General features: G+C 38.5%; 1 protein-coding gene across 1 annotated transcript in view; it reads right to left on the bottom strand.

Annotated features, from left to right (window-relative positions):
- The window catches only part of LOC139120277 (gamma-tubulin complex component 2-like), a 35,885-nt gene extending 20,225 nt beyond the window's left edge, over positions 1 to 15,660 (bottom strand). The window contains exons 1-4 of the mRNA XM_070684564.1: positions 15,246 to 15,660; positions 14,177 to 14,344; positions 13,177 to 13,351; positions 10,326 to 10,428 (exon numbers count right to left, since the gene is read on the bottom strand). Of these exons, the coding sequence (XP_070540665.1) occupies positions 10,326 to 10,428; positions 13,177 to 13,351; positions 14,177 to 14,344; positions 15,246 to 15,298 (499 nt within the window). The 5' untranslated portion in view covers positions 15,299 to 15,660. The remainder of the gene's footprint in view (positions 1 to 10,325; positions 10,429 to 13,176; positions 13,352 to 14,176; positions 14,345 to 15,245) is intronic.

Here is a 15,660-nt window from a genome sequence, read left to right as displayed (position 1 = left end):
ATTCACAGATGTTAGGTTTGTAAAATTCTGCAGTTCATTCCATATATAAATACCTTTGTCACACGGCTCTGTCATGTAACAATTCAGCAAGGTTTTGAAAGTTGAATAATACACATCTTAAGGTGGTTGGAAAGGCTAGAGCGTCAGTTATAAATTTCAACAAAAACTATTAAAATATAAAAGTAGTCAACATTCTCTGTAGAATAAAAAAAACTAGACATTTGGGCACAAAGGCATTGCAGAGTTATAGCCTGTTAAAACTTCTGAAAAAACTGACCAAATAAGAAGAAGTTGGGGAGTCCTTAGTGTATTAACTATGGTAGAGGTCCCCTAGCTGTTAATAAAATGTTTGAAAAGGGAAAGTCATTATTTGCTGTTTTTCAGGAAAGTTTGACAAGGTGGTTGCTGGCATTCAGAGTGAGTGACTGCTATTGTAAATGCATTTTTAGATTCTTGAGGTGTCAAAGAGGTTTGTCAAAGTGAGATAACCAAAAAATCAAAGTGAGACTTGAAAGTGGACACCGTGGGTCACCAGTATGTATTAGGGAGATGGTGCAGTGGCAAAGAATGTGAAATTTTCAGAAGAGTTACTTTCAGAATGTGCTTTGGAATACAATTCAGAATAACATTCAGACACTCACTATGTGAGATAATATTCTGTATATTCCAGAAGAGTCCTTTCAGAATGTGCTTTGGAATACAATTCAGAATAATATTCAGACACTCACTATGTGAGATAATATTCTGTATAGAAGTAACAAGTCATTGACATAGTCCCCACTTGTAATAGGAGTATTAGTCTTGATGGGGCAGGGAAATGAGGTCATTAAGAAGTATCACTGGAGTGTATATGTTCAGATCTATGAAGTTATGCATATATATGCATATTCAAGGTCAAAGGTCATCAAGGTCACGTGACATTTTGAAAAAAAACCCATTGTATTGCTAATTAATCCATATATGCCAAAATTCAGACCTCTAGCTCTATTGGCTTGCCCACAATTATATATGGGCATAATTAACGAGGTAAAGCATGTGTTGTCATAAGGTCTCCCATCCTACTAAATATAAAGGACATAGCACTTGTGGTTACTTATTTATTGACATAATCGTGTATTTTACATAAAAGGTTATCGAGGTCACATGACATTTTGTCAAAAAATTTCTATCCTATAGTCTGTCCCTATATACTAAAAATCATACATTTACCTCTATTGGCTTGCTCGAAATTAGATATGCACATAATTAATGAGGTACAATATGTGGCGTCATAAGGTGTCCCATCATACCAAATATGAAGGGTGTAGCACTTGTGGTTCCTGAGTTATGGACAAATATGTATATTTGAGGTCAAAGGTCACTGAGGTCACGTGACATTTTTTCAAAAAATTGTATTGCTAAGTTATCCCTACATACCAAAAATCAGACCTCTAGCTCTATTAGCTCGCTCAAAATTAGATATGCACATAATTAATGAGGAACAATATGTAGCGTCATAAGGTGTCCCATCATACCAAATATGAAGGGTGTAGCACTTGTGGTTACTGAGTTTTGGACAAATATGTATATTTGAGGTCAAAGGTCACCGAGGTCACGTGACATTTTGTCATAATAATTGTATTGCTAAGTTATCCCTATATACCAAAAATCAGACCTCTAGCTCTATTGGCTCGCTCAAAATTAGATATGTGCATAATTAATGAGGTACAATATGTGGCGTTATAAGGTGTCCCATCATACCAAATATGAAGGGTGTAGCACTTGTGGTTACTGAGTTATGGACAAATATGTATATTTGAGGTCAAAGGTCACCGAGGTCACATGACATTTTGTCAAAAAAATTGTATTGCTAAGTTATCCCTATATACCAAAAATCAGACCTCTAGCTCTATTGGCTCGCTCAAAATTAGATATGTGCATAATTAATGAGGTACAATATGTGGCGTCATAAGGTGTCCCATCATACCAAATATGAAGGGTGTAGCACTTGTGGTTACTGAGTTTTGGACAAATATGTATATTTGAGGTCAAAGGTCACTGAGGTCACGTGACATTTTGTCAAAATAATTGTATTGCTAAGTTATCCCTATATACCAAAAACCAGACCTCTAGCTCTATTGGCTCGCTCAAAATTAGATATGTGCATAATTAATGAGGTACAATATGTGGCGTCATAAGGTGTCCAATCATACCAAATATGAAGGGTGTAGCACTTGTGGTTACTGAGTTATGGACAAATATGTATATTTGAGGTCAAAGGTCACCGAGGTCACGTGACATTTTGTCAGAATAATTGTATTGCTAAGTTATCCCTATATACCAAAAATCAGACCTCTGGCTCTATTGGCTCGCTCAAAATTAGATATGCACATAATTAATGAGGAACAATATGTGGCGTCATAAGGTGTCCCATCATACCAAATATGAAGGGTGTAGCATTAGTGGTTACTGAGTTATGGACAAATATGTATATTTGAGGTCAAAGGTCACCAAGGTCACATGACATTTTGTCAAAAAAATTGTATTGCTAAGTTATCCATATATACCAAAAATCAGACCTCTAGCTCTATTGGCTCGCTCAAAATTAGATATGCACATAATTAATGAGGAACAATATGTGGCGTCATAAGGTGTCCCATCATACCAAATATGAAGGGTGTAGCATTAGTGATTACTGAGTTATGGACAAATATTTATATTTGAGGTCAAAGGTCACCAAGGTCACATGACATTTTGTCAAAAAAATTGTATTGCTAAGTATCCATATATACCAAAAATCAGACCTCTAGCTCTATTGGCTTGCTCAAAATTAGATATGCACATAATTAATGAGGTACAATATGTGGCATCATAGGGTGTCCCATCATACCATATATGAAAGGTTTAGCACTTGTGGTTACCGAGTTATGGACAAATATGTATATTTGAGGTCAAAGGTCACGTGACATTTGTGAAAGCGTCTGAGATATCTGCGTGAACGGATGGACTACATGGATGGACTGACGGACTGACATGACCCAATCTATGAGCCCCCTGGACTTTATCTGTGGGGACTAAAAACTGTGTCACTGCATCCTTTTTGCAATATGAATACGATGAGAAACTAATTTTTTATTTTCTTGGCCTTATACATGGGAGTCTATGGACTGCCTTATACATGGGAGTCTATGGACTGTCTTATACATGGGAGTCTATCGACTGCCTTATACATGGGAGTCTATGGACTGTCTTATACATGGGAGTCTATGGACTGCCTTATACATGGGAGTCTATGGACTGCCTTATACATGGGAGTCTATGGACTGCCTTATACATGGGAGTCTATGGACTGCCTTATACATGGGAGTCTATGGACTGCCTTAAACATGGGAGTCTATGGATTGCCTTATACATGGGAGTCTATGGACTGCCTTATACATGGGAGTCTATGGTTTGCCTTATACATGGGAGTCTATGGATTGCTTATACATGGGAGTCTATGGACTGCCTTATACATGGGAGTCTATGGACTGCCTTATACATGGGAGTCTATGGTCTGCCTTATACATGGGAGTCTATGGTCTGCCTTATACATGGGAGTCTATGGTCTGCCTTATACATGGGAGTCTATGGTCTGCCTTATACATGGGAATCTATGGAGGCGAAAACTAAAAAGTCCTCTAACACGGCCAAATTTGATCGCATTGTGAAACAAATCAACGTGCATCTGTATGAGGTAGAGTACTATCCTTTTACCAAGTTTGAACGAAATCGCTCCATGCGTCTCTGAGATATCTGCGTGAATGAAAAAAGTCATAAAATATGCAAATGAGCAATTAATTAATAAGCCACACCCACCAAAATCTAATCAGATCTAAGTCTCATCATGATAATACCAAATACCAAATTGCATGACATTGGACCAAAGGGTTCTTAAGTTATGAGTGGAACAAAATCTGTCTACGGACGGACGGACAGACGGACAGACGGACGGACGGACGGACGGACGGACGGACGGACGGACGGGACGGAGGACAGACGACACACACACAGACATTGTGGCGACATAGGACACCTTTGGTGCTTCGCACCACGGTGTCCCAAAAAACTGCTCAATGACTTCAAAAGAGGGGTGCAAATATGGCTTGTTTTCAACATTTTGACAGAATAACAGTTTTCCTACATAATTGTATACCAATTTAATCCAACTTTGAAATGAGATATGGACATGGAATTTTTACAGCCTATTAACAAGGTTACAGATAAGATTTGTACAGCACAATTTTCCTGTATTTGAAGTACTTTTTGAAAAATCATATTTTTTATTTGGAAGAAATTTTAATAATTTTTTGATATATAAACCCATGTAAAATCATAAAAACAAATTTTATTTACAAATCCTGCCATACAAATCTTACAATAAATAGTGTCAACATATTTATAACTAATTTGGTAATATTAATACTATCCAATTCTTATTAAATTCAAATATGTACAAAAAATATGAAAAATTAAATTTTAATATTTACTGGTGTCATATTTCAAAATCATGGCTGCAAATATACAATTTTTACATTCTTTGGAGAAAATATTAACTAAGGGAGTTATCCTGAAAATTTGAACTAAATATCTTGATTCTAACACTTGAAACTTGACATAACTCTGAGAAAAGAATTGGTGCAAAAATAGCCTTTCCAACCACCTTAACCCTTTCAGTCTATTTCCTGACATACAGGTCTACTAACACCTATTGAAAACCATAGTTATGTACCAATATCCTCCTGTGAAAGGGTTAGGATAGAATGCGCCTTAGGGACAGATACTCAGACACTCAACTTTTACAATACTTTTTGGTCTACTGCTTGTGTGGGCTTACTTTGAAATTCATAGAGTAAATAAAGCTTTCATCCGCTTATTTTTGTGAAACTTAGAAAATCTTCTTGTTCCACAAAAAATTAAGAAGGGGATGGAGGAAATTTGAAGTGTCCGTAAATTGTTTCTCTACCAAATGTTGCACTGTGACCCTTATTTTTAATCTTGATTTTAATAAAAGGAATGGTTGAAAGTTTCCTTGCGGAAAATTTGAACAAAGGTTAATTCCGTCACCTTCCATGGTCACAGCCTGACTTAGCTATGTGTTTAATGTTTCTAAATTTTGAAAAAGGAGGTCATTTGTTTATCTAAAGTTCAATAGGCCAGACCTCCATGAATCTGTTACATGTACAGTATTACAAAGTCGACTAGTTCAGGTTATTTCCCTTGAAGTATCTGTTGGTTGGCATTCTTTGTTCATCAAGGTAGTATGCATCTAGAAGCTATAAGTTTTCAAACTTTCCTGAAGGAACAAAGGTCAATGGCTGCTATGCAAATTTCTGAAAAAAGAAATTTCAAATTCAAACGGCAACAAACCATATGTGAACTCTACTGGGAAATATTAATTTTTGATAAACAAGTCATCGAAAGATGACACAGTCCCCGCTGTTTACATTGTTTGGAATGTTTAGTAGCTGTAAACTACTGATAATTGTGTTAATGTTGAATTCTGAGTATCATGTCAATAACATTCAACATCTAAGAATTCCTAGGGTTTCTGCGAGCCCTCGAGGCAAATATCTCCCTTGCTCTGCCGTACGGGAAATCGGCAACACACGGCCCTTCCATTGAGAGCAACATCAAATTATCTACATTGCCGTCGGAAAATCACTACGGGCTCCTGTTTTAGCAGCTGAAGCCCTTTTCGCATGCAACCAAGGATACAGGAATTACTACTGCAATACATGTCAATTGTCGAACTGCAGGAAACCTTTCCGCATATTCTTGAATTAGCAAACGACATGACATGACGACATGAGTTCTCAGCGTAAACTTCGCTTGTCTGAAGTCCTTTTCTAAACGCGTTGCCGTGAGTGCTCACGGTTTACGTAGTCTGATCCAAGATGATCGATGAAGTTTCAAGTGCCCCGATACCGTAGTCACGGAGTTCATTGTCAATCTCTTGGTATTTACTTGCATTTATGACTTTGTCAAGACACAATAGGATATTAGTACATGTAGTACAGTTGGCAGGAAATCGCTCCTCCGTTCGCTGTATCAAATGTTCGGCGCGATGAAGCGTCGACGCGAGTTTGCACAGGCAAAGCGGATGACGCAGCTCTCATTAGCATATGTCAGGTCGTGTAGTTGGCTTCGATTTCTTTTCTGAACTCGCGTTCATGATTCCTTTACATCTAACACTGTCCGTAATTCTGCGATGGTCGACTGTATCATTGGTTGTATTATCGAAAGGTTGCATTCATGATTCCTTTACATCTAACACTGTCCGTAATTCTGCGATGGTCGACTGACATTGGTTGTATTATCGAAAGGTTTGCATCCTGACTATGAAAGACAAAATTACATTGGTCAATGATCGGCATCATCAACATGCATGTCATGGCTATACGAACGAATATTGTTTGCTTCAGCAAGCCGTCTGCAACGTTGTTATTTGCGGCATTCATCACCAAACTCCAAAAACAGCGCGGGCCTTCACACCGTTACGCTACACCAAGGGATAGCCATCGGGCAGAGCACGGTCTGGAGGGACTGTGGGCAGAGCATGGCTCCTTCAGACTTTGAAAGTCGACGTTCTTTCTCGAGTATTTTATTTCGATCCCGTACTAGCCGTTCTTTCAACTTCCGAGTAGCGAAAAAAGTTGAATATTAATGACGGTTTTTCGGTACTGCATTACTTTGCGGACGGCATCATTCGTGGCCAATGCAGTCGACGTCGAACGCCGCCTTCATTTTTTCGTCCCGTCATGACGGACCGTCTGATCCCAAACAGATAGACAACTAGCAACTTTGTCAAACAAGTCATTGTCAATGACATAGTCCCCACTTGTAATAGGAGTATTAGTCTTGATGGGGCAGGGAAATGAGGTCATTAAGAAGTATCACTGGAGTGTATATGTTCAGATCTATGGACACATAGGTCTATGTCATTGTTCCCAATTTGAAACAAGAGGCATGTATAGTTATGGTTCTAAATCAGGAAAAAAGATCAGACCTCTAGTTGTATTGGCCAGCCAAGAAATACATATGTGCATAATAAATGAGGTACAAGATGTGACATCTTAAGGTCTATTATCCTATCAAAATCAAAGCGTAAAGAACTTGTGGTTACTGAGATATGCATATATATGCATATTGAAGGTCAAAGGTCATAAAGGTCATGTGACATTTTGAAAAAAAAAACAACAACATTGTATTGCTAATTAATCCATATATGCCAAAATTCAGACCTCCAGCTCTATGGCTTGGCCACAATTATATATGGGCATAATTAACGAGGTTAAGCATGTGTTGTCATAAGTTCTTCCAACCTACTCAATATAAAGGACATAGCACTTGTGGTTACTTATTTATTGACATTATCGTGTATTGTAGGTATAAGGTTATAGAGGTCACATGACATTTTGTCAAAAAATTCTATCCTATAGTCTATCCCTATATACTAAAAATCGTACATTTACCTCTATTGGCTTGCTCAAAATAAGATATGCACATAATTAATGAGGTACAATATGTGGCGTCATAAGGTGTCCCATCATACCAAATATGAAGGGTGTAGCATTAATGGTTCCTGAGTTATGGACAAATATGTATATTTGAGGTCAAAGGTCACCGAGGTCACATGACATTTTGTCAAAAAAATTGTATTGCTAAGTTATCCCTACATACCAAAAATCATACCTCTAGCTCTATTGGCTCGCTCAAAGTTAGATATGCGCATAATTAATGAGGAACAATATGTGGCGTCATAAGCTGTCCCATCATACCAAATATGAAGGGTCTAGCACTTGTGTTTACTGAGTTATGGACAAATATGTATATTTGAGGTCAAAGGTCACCAAGGTCACGTGACATTTTGTCAAAAAAATTGTATGCTAAGTTATCCATATATACCAAAAATCAGACCTCTAGCTCTATCGGCTCGCTCAAAATTAGATATGCGCATAATTAATGAGGTACATATGTGGCGTCATAAGGTGTCCCTTCATACCAAATATGAAGAGTGTAGCACTTGTGGTTACTGAGTTATGCACAAATATGTATATTTGAGGTCAAGGGTCATTGAGGTCACGTGACATTTTGTCAAAAAAATTGTATTGCTAAGTTATCCCTACAAACCAAAAATCAGACCTCTGGCTCTATTGGCTCGCTCAAAATTAGATATGCACATAATTAATGAGGAACAATATGTGGCGTCATAAGCTGTCCCATCATACCAAATATGAAGGGTGTAGTAGCATTAGTGATTACTGAGTTATGGACAAATATGTATATTTGAGGTCAAAGGTCACCAAGGTCACGTGACATTTGTCAAAGTGTCTGAGATATCTGTGTGAACGGATGGACTCACATGGATGGACTCACGGACTGACATGACCCAATCTATGAGCCCCTGGACTTTATCTGTGGGGACTAAAAACTGTGTCACTGCATCCTTTTTGCAATATGAATACTATGAGAAACTAAATTTTTATTTTTCTTGGCCTTATACATGGGAGTCTATGGACTGCCTTATACATGGGAGTCTATGGACTGCCTTATACATGGGAGTCTATGGACTTCCTTATACATGGGAGTCTATGGACTGCCTTATACATGGGAGTCTATAGACCGCCTTATACATGGGAGTCTATGGACTGCCTTATACATGGGAGTCTATGGACTGCCTTATACATGGGAGTCTATGGACTTCCTTATACATGGGAGTCTATGGACTGCCTTATACATGGGAGTCTATGGACCGCCTTATACATGGGAGTCTATGGACTGCCTTATACATGGGAGTCTATGGACTTCCTTATACATGGGAGTCTATGGACTGCCTTATACATGGGAGTCTATAGACCGCCTTATACATGGGAGTCTATGGACTGCCTTATACATGGGAGTCTATGGACTGCCTTATACATGGGAGTCTATGGACTTCCTTATACATGGGAGTCTATGGACTTCCTTATACATGGGAGTCTATGGACCGCCTTATACATGGGAGTCTATGGACGGCCTTATACATGGGAGTCTATGGACTGACTGCCTTATACATGGGAGTCTATGGAGGTGAAAACTAAAAAGTCCTCTAACACCGCCAAATTTGATCGCATTGTGAAACAAATCGACGTGCATCTGTATGAGGTAGGGTACTATCCTTGTACCAAGTTTGAACGAAATCGCTCCAGGCGTCTCTGAGATATCTGCGTGAACGGACGGACGCACGGACGGACACACACACGCACGCACGGACTACGGACGGCCGCACGGACATGACCAAACCTATAAGTCCCCCCGGACGGTGTCCGTGGGGACTAAACAACCAGATTTCACAGCACGTGTTCACTGCATGTGATCACCAGCGATTCAAATCGTCTGACCATACCATTATTTTACGGGAGCCCGCATAAACAACGTAGTGCTTGTCAACGATGACGTTTAAAACTGACGAGATGACATTTTTTGCAAAATTACTAAAGCTTTCTGTGGCTCTCGTTCATCACGACAGACAACGCTTGACGCCTAAAACTCCTAAAACTGACCAACCGAAACCGTCACCAGTCCTGCGAAATACCTTTTGGAATCGACTACAACCTTTGCTAGCGTCTCCCCCATAAATAATCGTACAGATTTACGTCATCAGTGTATTTACATGATCCAATCATTGGCTTCAGATTCGGATTCAGAGAAAAAAAGTCTGAATAAAAGACATCAAGAGTAATTTGGTGACTAAATTGAATTATTTTGAGATAATAAGGACTGTGCATCAAGAGACCATATGGTACTACATTTAGCCCAGTTACAAAACGATCGCTTCACAGATGCCACAGAAATCGTTGATGACAGGTGCACGGACGGAAGGACGCCGGGACGGACATGACCTAACCCATAAAGTCCATAAAGTTTAATTAGATAATTAAGGGTAGAATGCACCTCAGGGACAGATATTTAGACTCTGCAACTTTTATAATTCTTTTCTGATCTACCACTTGTGGGGGCTCATTTTAAAGCTCTTGGTGTAAGAAAAATTTTCACTGTCTTGGTTTTGGAAAATCGAAAATTTTATTTTTCTTCATAGAGTTAACACAGGAATGGTGGCAATTTTGAATTTCAAATATCGTTAAATCTCATATAATTTGTTTCTCTGATGCCAAAATTTGCACATAACCCCCGATTTATACCCTTGATTTTGAAAGAATATGGTTGAACGATTCATTTAAGAAAGTTTGAGCAAAAGTTTAAGTCTTTCACTTTTGAGGCGCATACTACCTTAAGAGAGAGGAAGGAACACCATTGAAACTTACTATTTTTCTTTGCTTGTTTTTCTCTCATCATTTTACGGACTGCCTCCGGTGGTTGTGTAACTATCGGCGCACTGCTGGCAATAGTCTTCAACTGATTCCTCAACTGGAGAAATTGCAGACAAAACAAAACAGAGAATAATACTGGGGTCAAAAAGTGATCACCTTGAAGGTCATGACCTCAAAAAAGGTTATGACTTTTGATCAGGGTCTCCCTGATATCATGCGTTTGACTTTCACTGCACTTCATATCCATAAAGTATAGGTAAAGATATCATTCAGGGCTCGAAAAGTAGCAGTAGTCCCGCGTCTACAGAATACCAACTTTTCCCTGGGGCTACCAAAATCCATGAAATGGTAGCCAACGTGGACTACCAGAGCCAAAATCAGAACTTGAAACTTGGCTTGTGATGTCTGTCACTTTAAGACGAGCTGAATGCAGTCAACCCAGCTAGCTGGCTGGACAAGGAAAGGCTGGACTATGACTTTGTCATGGAAATTGCAAAGGTGACAATGCAGAGGAATTTTGCAGCAAAGTTTCAATATCAGAACTGATGTACTTGGTTGACAGGCACAGGAAATGATGGCCAATGAAAATGCATTTTCATTACATTTAGATCATAATGTATCAATCACAGTTACAGGGAAATTATTGTCTCCTTCCATGCACAGAAAGCCATGCTCTATCTTAGCCCTGCTGTGCTACAGTGTATGTCTCATGGGCTGAGAGAAAGTCATTGTCATGGCGACTATCAAAATTTGCATACAACTCTGAGTATGTAGGTCACCAAACTTTTGAGTGTCACTGCTGTCCAATTCACCATATTACTGGTTCTCTTTGGGTATTAAAGTGTGCAAGTATTCACATCAAATGACTAGAAAATTCACATCATGGGCAGAATAAAAAAATAGGTCTTTTCTTGCCTGGTTAAGGGGAAAAAATATCCCTAAACTAAACTATGCATGGGCTACCAGCCATTGTCACTGGGCTACCAACTTCAGAAAATGGTAGCCGAAGTGGACTACCGGGAAAAAGTTAATTTCGAGCCCTGCCATTAAAGAATACTTTTCTAACGTACAGTATTCAGCTGATGAGGAAAACCTAGTGTTCTCCTAAATATAGGCAAGGTACCATTTGCAATTTGTTTTGTTCAAACTATTAGGCCCAATCATAAATTGTTTTGGATTACCAGGGAAAGGGGTTAGGGGTGTTTAAAATTAGATGTTTTGTGGACAATGTTTTTCCAACAGCTATAATACTGAATATCATGTTTACATCATCAAACACTTCACAATGTCATACAGACACATCACTAAATTGTAAGTTTGTAACATTTTTCCATACTGTCCAAATTAAGATTTAGATTGGGCTGAAGCAATGCACAGAGGTGAAACAGTTTGTAACAGTTGTCCAGTGGACATTTAACCCTTGGAATCTTACAGTGTACATGTTACGCTCTCTCTAACCCTACCCAAAGCTGATGGTTGGCACCTGTCCCAATGGTAAGTTTCTACAGGATAACTGTTCTCACATATAACACAAGGGACATGTCTGCAAACTTTTAATGCAAAGCACTTACAGCCATATTTGGTGTGTACTCATATACATTAAGCTGTTCACCCCTATTCCCTGTAAACAGGTCCACAATCACCATTGCTAACAATGGGTTTGGGTTAAACCATGATGGTGAAAGGGTTAAACCAGTATATTGAAAAAGTTAAATCTTCATACATTTGTTTTTGCAGAACTTTCCTCAAAACCCTGTCTTTGATAGGTTAGACTGGCCTATATATTTGGCGACATTACTGACACCAAAGACTGAACTACCAAAGTGATAATACATGCCAACTTCTCACGCTAGGCAACTCTACTCTACTAACCTTCACAACACTAGCATCCTGTAGATTTCTCACCCTCTTCCTCTTTGCAAAGTGCTCCCTCTCATAAGTGAGACTGACAATCCCCTCTCTATTTGTGCTACAATCTTCTTTACTGTCCCCACTAGCCTTCTCTCTATCACAGCAATTCACTTCAGTGCTAAAAAGTTTGTCGCAAAACCAAACTCTACTCTTATCACCTAGCTGGCTTGTACCCATGTTTCTGTCTACATCTTTGTCGTCTGCAATCCTATCCTTGCCAACTATGTCTCCACACTGCCCTTCTTCCATTGCTTTGCTAGCATCAATAACAACTTTGCCTACATCTCCTGTAATTCTATTCGTGTGACTAAGCTCTTGACAAACTCTATCCAGTTTACCTATGTCGGAGTCTCTATCACTGTAAGCTAACTTTATCTTCAATGAAAAATGAAATCAAAAGAAAACTTATTCACACTGTCCTAACTTACGTATGATCATATGTATTGTGATTGCTTTTTCTAACTTCTTTGCAAGATGTACAAATACCATGAAATCTTAGCTGTACTTGCTAAAATATGAGAGCACATCCTGTGCACAATTAATGTACAATATTTAAATGAATTGCATCTGGGTACTTTTGTCAATACGTTACCTTCATACGTGTATATCAGTCATTTTCTACTAGAATGTGAATTTTTACAAGCTCTTTTGGCTGGTAAGTACCCATGCATATATGTGTGACACGAACTATTACTGATGATAACTGAATTTGCATCAAGACTGAAATGCAATTCTCAACGATAAATAACTATTATATCATACCAGTATATTGATGGCGCAAATACATTGATATTTAAACATGCATGATAAAGTCAACCAGGGAATTAATTGTTGCACAGAAAAAAAGACAGTCACATGTTGCAGTCCTTGGGTGTCCAATTTACCTATAAACAACGATATATTAATTACGTTACATGTTTATATCAATCCTTACCTCAGACACTTCCTGTTGTGACATCTTACTGCCAGACGGTGGCAGATTAATCTGATTTAGTGGATGCGGTGGGGGTGCTGGATTTTCCTTTGCATGCTGATCCAGGACCAGCTTTGTCTTGTCTTCATCAATGAGTTTGGACAATAGATACACCATGGGATCCAGTTCTCTGACACTGTACGGTTACAAGATAAATACAGCCAATCGTAACACATGATTAGCCGAGATATTGATAGTACAATGGTCGCTGGTCAAAATGCCTAGCTGATATATGTGTGTGTGTGTGACTTGCCGTGGTTTCTCTGTACAAGTTCATGAATACCTGTTCACCCCTGATTCCCTGTAAACAGGTCGACAATCATCATCGATAACAATGGGTTTGGGCCAAACCATGGTAGTGAAAGGGTTAAACTACAAGCTGCCATGTCTCCCTCGTATTTCATCAACTAACATAACAGCATCACTGAATCAGCTCCGTAGAAGTACAGTCGTCTCTCTGAATTTTTTCCATGTTTCCAAAAGGCTTTAGCAATACAAATACATTTAAAACAGAGGACTCAACATCTCTGTTCCAGTGCAATATTGTAACATTGGCAAAGAAATTTAGAAAATCACAAATTAACATTTCCTCCGACCTTTTATTCAGGTTGGGAAAAAATTGTACAAGATTCACAAGTGAGCAGGGTGAAATGATGGGTATTGTGTGTGCAAGCCACTGACTCTGATTACTTGAAAGAAAAATTTCAAGCAAATTTTGAAAAGATGACAATGTATGTGAAATATTCCTTACATCCATACAGTGAACGGTAAAACCATGTTTTAGTATCTGCTAAAATAAACATCCTTCCAGCCTAATTACAAAATAGGTTTACTGGAATAGTAACATTATCAACTAGTATGTGATAGCACAATGTACGCTATTTAATTACATTATAAGTGATAAGTTATTAAAAACTATATAGTGATTGAAGAACCTTGTCAGCAAACCTACAAAACCTACTTTCTTGATTTGAGTTCATCGTATTTTCTTAAGAACTCTTCAGGCTTTCTTGTGTACTCAGCAATCTTCCTCTTCGCACTGTGGGCAGATACTTGTGTGGTAACATAGCCAGTCATGTTTTTCAACAACGTATCAGCATACACATCTGCCCCTTCCCCTGAGTTGACACTGGGAATCAAAGTGCAATACAAAACTGTTAGAGCTGTTCAAACTCTTCTAATATTCTCATGTTCATGACCAATATTTGTAAATAATGCTTCATATAGTAACACTGCACAAAACATGGCAGTACTCCTAATATAAGAACATCTGAAGGGCATTTAGCTCATGGGTTAGGGAACTTTGCCTCATGGGCCAACAGAACGTCATATTAAGTTTTTAAGATTTTAACACAACAAAAAACCTGGGCTGATGTCCATGTATCTATGCAAAAAAACCCAAATATGAGCTAAAAAATCAGTACTAGAAGGGCATCTATGTAACAGGTAACGGCTAGATTGATTACCCAGTTGCCTTCTTAATTTAAAAACACAATGAGTTATACTTATGAAATGAATGAACGAAGAGGTTTACAAAAAAGTTTACAAAATACCGTCGAAACAATAATTTAAAATGGTCTTACTGACCCGAACTATTCGTTTTTGTTGTTTCGTCTTTTTTTTAATCTCGGTACTTGATGAAATTAATATTTATATATACATCGTTTGATGATTTCACTTATCCTTATTTTTCTATTTTCGAAAAAAATAAACTATCATCGGGCAGTTTCTGGTGGTCGACAGGTCAAGTGTATCTTGTCGAACAGGTATCTACAAAGCACAAACTATGATAATTGAAAAAAATTATTTGACATTTTGCTTAAGTCAAGTTTCCTAAAATACTGCATTACTGTTGGCAAATCATTAGAAAATTTGCTCATTTTATGTGGCAACATTCAAGAGACAAACATTCATAACGAAATAACTCTGCAGCCATGCAACACACTGCTTCAACGGGAATGGACACCATGGTCGCGGAGGTAGGAAGGGAACTTATATTACTTGTAACGCTTATTGCGTGCAGTGCTTACCCTAATTCCGTCAACAACTCATTAACATAGTGATGGACTTTGAATTCACTCATGTTGGCCTCCTTTTCCAGCGATGCTTGAGCGAGAGAACCTAAATGTACCGTCTACGCAAACGACCAGTCGCCGGGTAATCCGTGCGAACGTACGCTCGAGTCTACAGACAGTCGTAACGTACAGAACAAGTTTGGGCGACGTTCACATCAGTGGTAGAGAACATAAAAAGTCCGGAAAGAGAAATACTTCTCCTATCTACGCACTAAAATCGATAAAATTCTGGAGAATGATAAACTCGCGATAGAGGTCTTAAGATACCGATGGAACTTGATGCAGACGAGAAATCTTGAAGTTGTCCAGAAAAATAACTGTCTGGCGCCAGATTTTCATTTTAGTCAGCCATTTTGTCCCAGTTGCCAAA

Source organism: Ptychodera flava, chromosome 2 (assembly GCF_041260155.1).
Source record: "Ptychodera flava strain L36383 chromosome 2, AS_Pfla_20210202, whole genome shotgun sequence".
Lineage (NCBI taxonomy): Eukaryota > Metazoa > Hemichordata > Enteropneusta > Ptychoderidae > Ptychodera > Ptychodera flava.
Note: the sequence above shows the minus strand (reverse complement) of the source record. Positions and strands in the feature narration are given on the sequence as shown.